The sequence below is a fragment of the Sphaeroforma arctica genome (genome assembly GCF_001186125.1).
Source record: "Sphaeroforma arctica JP610 unplaced genomic scaffold supercont1.7878, whole genome shotgun sequence".
In the NCBI taxonomy this organism is placed as follows: Eukaryota; class Ichthyosporea; order Ichthyophonida; genus Sphaeroforma; species Sphaeroforma arctica.
The window spans coordinates 1-1,340 of NW_014032680.1; the positions used below are offsets into that span (position 1 = coordinate 1).

Consider the following 1,340-nt stretch of genomic DNA (forward strand, 5'->3'; position numbering starts at 1 on the left):
ATATATACACATAGTAATAACTAATAATATATATAATAATATATAATATATATATATATATATATATATATATATATATATAGATATATGCATACTTGCACACAATACATACCTATATATACACATGTAAATGCATAATATATATACATATAGGCACATATTCACACACAATACACACGCACATACACCCATTCAAAACATTATATACATACCCATACACCCAAATCTCCGCACAACATATACACCCACATCCGTTACCTACTCACGTCGGCAACCTTCGTAACCCCAACAACACACCTTCTCGATTGCTCTCAAGATGAACAGATAGACAAAGTACAGATTGCGTAGGCGTCTCGGCCCCTCCCCATACGTGTACTCTGGCGAGAACTTCTTATAGAACATCTCTGTGTTGGGTGCCCATTGCTGGGTGGCTTCATCTGTCCCAACGGAGTGGGAAAGGGAGACAGAAACAGCAGATACACGCATTAATAACACAAGCACAGACGGAAGGACTTGTAGATCACAGGTGAATGCAATGGGCTGTAGGCATGTTGTGTAGGAGTGTCACCTGTTCTAATTTTAAAACAAGGTTGCGAGCTACTGTACCCGAGCATGAGCTTTGGTGTGTGTGGGTGTCCTATGCAGTGGGGTGTGTGAGGATGGTATGAGTGAAACCTAGTTTTTTTGGTTGTTTTTTAAACCCTATTGCTATGTGCTTGCAAGAGCGCATTGAATGTTATGTATAAGCGATCGGTTGCTAGGCGGTGGTGACACACAATGAAACCTTGCACTCTAAACCGTAAAACAACACGGACTCACATTGTCCATCTCCACACCCACACACCCACAAATACAGACGCAGCGCAAGCGGCTTCTGCCAATCCCCCCACACAATTGGTTTTATAATATATGTATATATATATAGTACATAGCATGCAAACACACATACTCACCAAAGTACTCGGATGCCACATGGACGGTGATGGACGTGTGCATGCCTGAGATGAGGCGGTAGAAGATGCGCTTCTCCACGCACATGCTCGCAATATTCTCGTGCTTGAGTAACTCAAAGACGTTTGTGGCCGTGGTGGTCTCGGGATGGAAACAATTCTCTTCGTATATCAGCCTCCACACCTGAGACGGTGGCGTGTATGTGTGTGGGTGGGTGGATGGATGTGTGTGTGAGAGTGGGTGTATGCCGTGTATGTGTGGATGGATGTGTGTGTGTGAGTGGGTGTATGGCGTGTATGTGTGGGTGGGTGGGTGGATGTGTGTGTGTGTATACCTGAGAAGGTGGCGTATATGTGTGGGTGGTTGGATGGATGTGTGTGTGAGAGTGG

The 1,340-nt window shown here is 44.3% G+C and overlaps 1 protein-coding gene across 1 annotated transcript; it reads right to left on the reverse strand.

The window, feature by feature from the left end:
* Positions 1-258: 258 nt before the first annotated feature.
* SARC_16350 (hypothetical protein) lies at positions 259-437 on the reverse strand (the record flags this gene model as incomplete). The annotated part of the gene is made up of 1 exon (XM_014289541.1): positions 259-437. A coding segment is annotated over one exon (179 nt), but the record flags the coding sequence as incomplete, so codon positions are not given.
* Positions 438-1,340: the final 903 nt, after the last annotated feature.